At 39.1% G+C, this 1,179-nt stretch overlaps 1 protein-coding gene across 1 annotated transcript; it reads right to left on the bottom strand.

Moving 5' to 3' along the window:
* Positions 1–260: 260 nt before the first annotated feature.
* IFNE (interferon epsilon) lies at positions 261–878 on the bottom strand. Its single transcript, XM_024738067.1, has one exon. It carries the CDS (start codon positions 863–865, stop codon positions 284–286), a length of 582 nt encoding a protein of 193 aa, XP_024593835.1. The 5' UTR covers positions 866–878; the 3' UTR covers positions 261–283.
* Positions 879–1,179: the final 301 nt, after the last annotated feature.

Below are 1,179 nucleotides of genomic sequence, written 5' to 3'. Positions count from 1 at the left end.
TCAGATGGATAGAAAATACAAAGTGACATTACAAAATAAAAACACTTGTAGTCAATGTACATCATCTTAAAGCACAGACCAACATATATATAAACAAAATTAAACTATATATTTATATATATAAATATAAAACAAAATTAAACAATATATATATATACACACAAAACCAAAGCAATACTACCATTTTAAAACAAAAAGAAATAATAGTGTCTGGAGAAATCTTACCACCCCTCCACCTACCCTACGCTTTTAAAGCCTGCCGTTGGCTCTTCCTCCACATGGTTCAAGTTTCCACTCCTTGTTTGCTCAGCTTTCCTGTGAGTCGGAACACAAAGAACAGACATCGGTTGATTTCTACTTGGACAATGGTCCAGGCACAGGTGCTATAGTCCTGGTTTTCCAGGTAATCACGTATCCTTTGGAAATATATTTTAACCTGTAATCTAAGGTTCTCACTGCCCAAGGTGTCTCTTTTCTGCTCTGCTTGCCGTCTCATGAGCGCTTCTAGGTATTTCAGCTGTTCATGAAGTTCAATGAGGAGCTTCTCCATGTGGCTTTCCTCCCAACCATTCAGAGAAATAATTGCCCTGAAGAGGTTGAAGATCTGCTGAAGCATCTCATGAAGAATGGCCAGTGCTTGTCCTTTCTGGTACTGGTGAGGATTCATAGACTTCTGGGGAAGCAGGAAGTTTTTCCTGTGTGGTAGACACTGCTGAATTGAAGAGGTCTGCAATTTATTCAAGAGTTTTAAACTCTCTCTGTTCACTCTCTTTTGTTGGAAAAGAACCAGTTTCAGCTCTCGGGAGCAGACAGAGGAAGAAGCCAACAGCACCAGCACAATTTCAAAGAAAGGCTTGTTAATCATGGTGAAGGTCAAATACTCCACTCACCTCTGTACAGACTTGATAAGGCTCCAACTCTAGTGGCTATATGTCTTTCGTGCATCTCAGATTATTCTGGAAGGGGATCTCTTTTGCAGTTTTGTTTCTAATGCTGTCATTTCTCAAAGTTTACATGTTAGGCTTTCTGGTTCCCTTTTCATACTGTTCATGGAACATTTCCTCCCCATTGTGTTGGCTGTTTGAGGACGTAATCAGAAGAATTTGTTTTCTTTGTATGTGTTCCTTGAGACAATTACAGACCAGTCATCCAAAATGATCTTCTATTACTCTCATTATT

The sequence above is a fragment of the Neophocaena asiaeorientalis genome, unplaced genomic scaffold (assembly GCF_003031525.2).
Source record: "Neophocaena asiaeorientalis asiaeorientalis breed wild unplaced genomic scaffold, Neophocaena_asiaeorientalis_V1.1 scaffold460, whole genome shotgun sequence".
Classification (NCBI taxonomy): Eukaryota; Metazoa; Chordata; class Mammalia; order Artiodactyla; family Phocoenidae; genus Neophocaena; species Neophocaena asiaeorientalis.
The sequence above is the reverse complement of the archived record's forward strand: the minus strand, read 5'-3'. Positions and strand labels throughout refer to the sequence as shown.

Bases quoted from the DNA above. Each gene is read 5' to 3' on its own strand.
- IFNE (XM_024738067.1), bottom strand. From the start codon at position 865: ATGATTAACAAGCCTTTCTTTGAAATTGTGCTGGTGCTGTTGGCTTCT.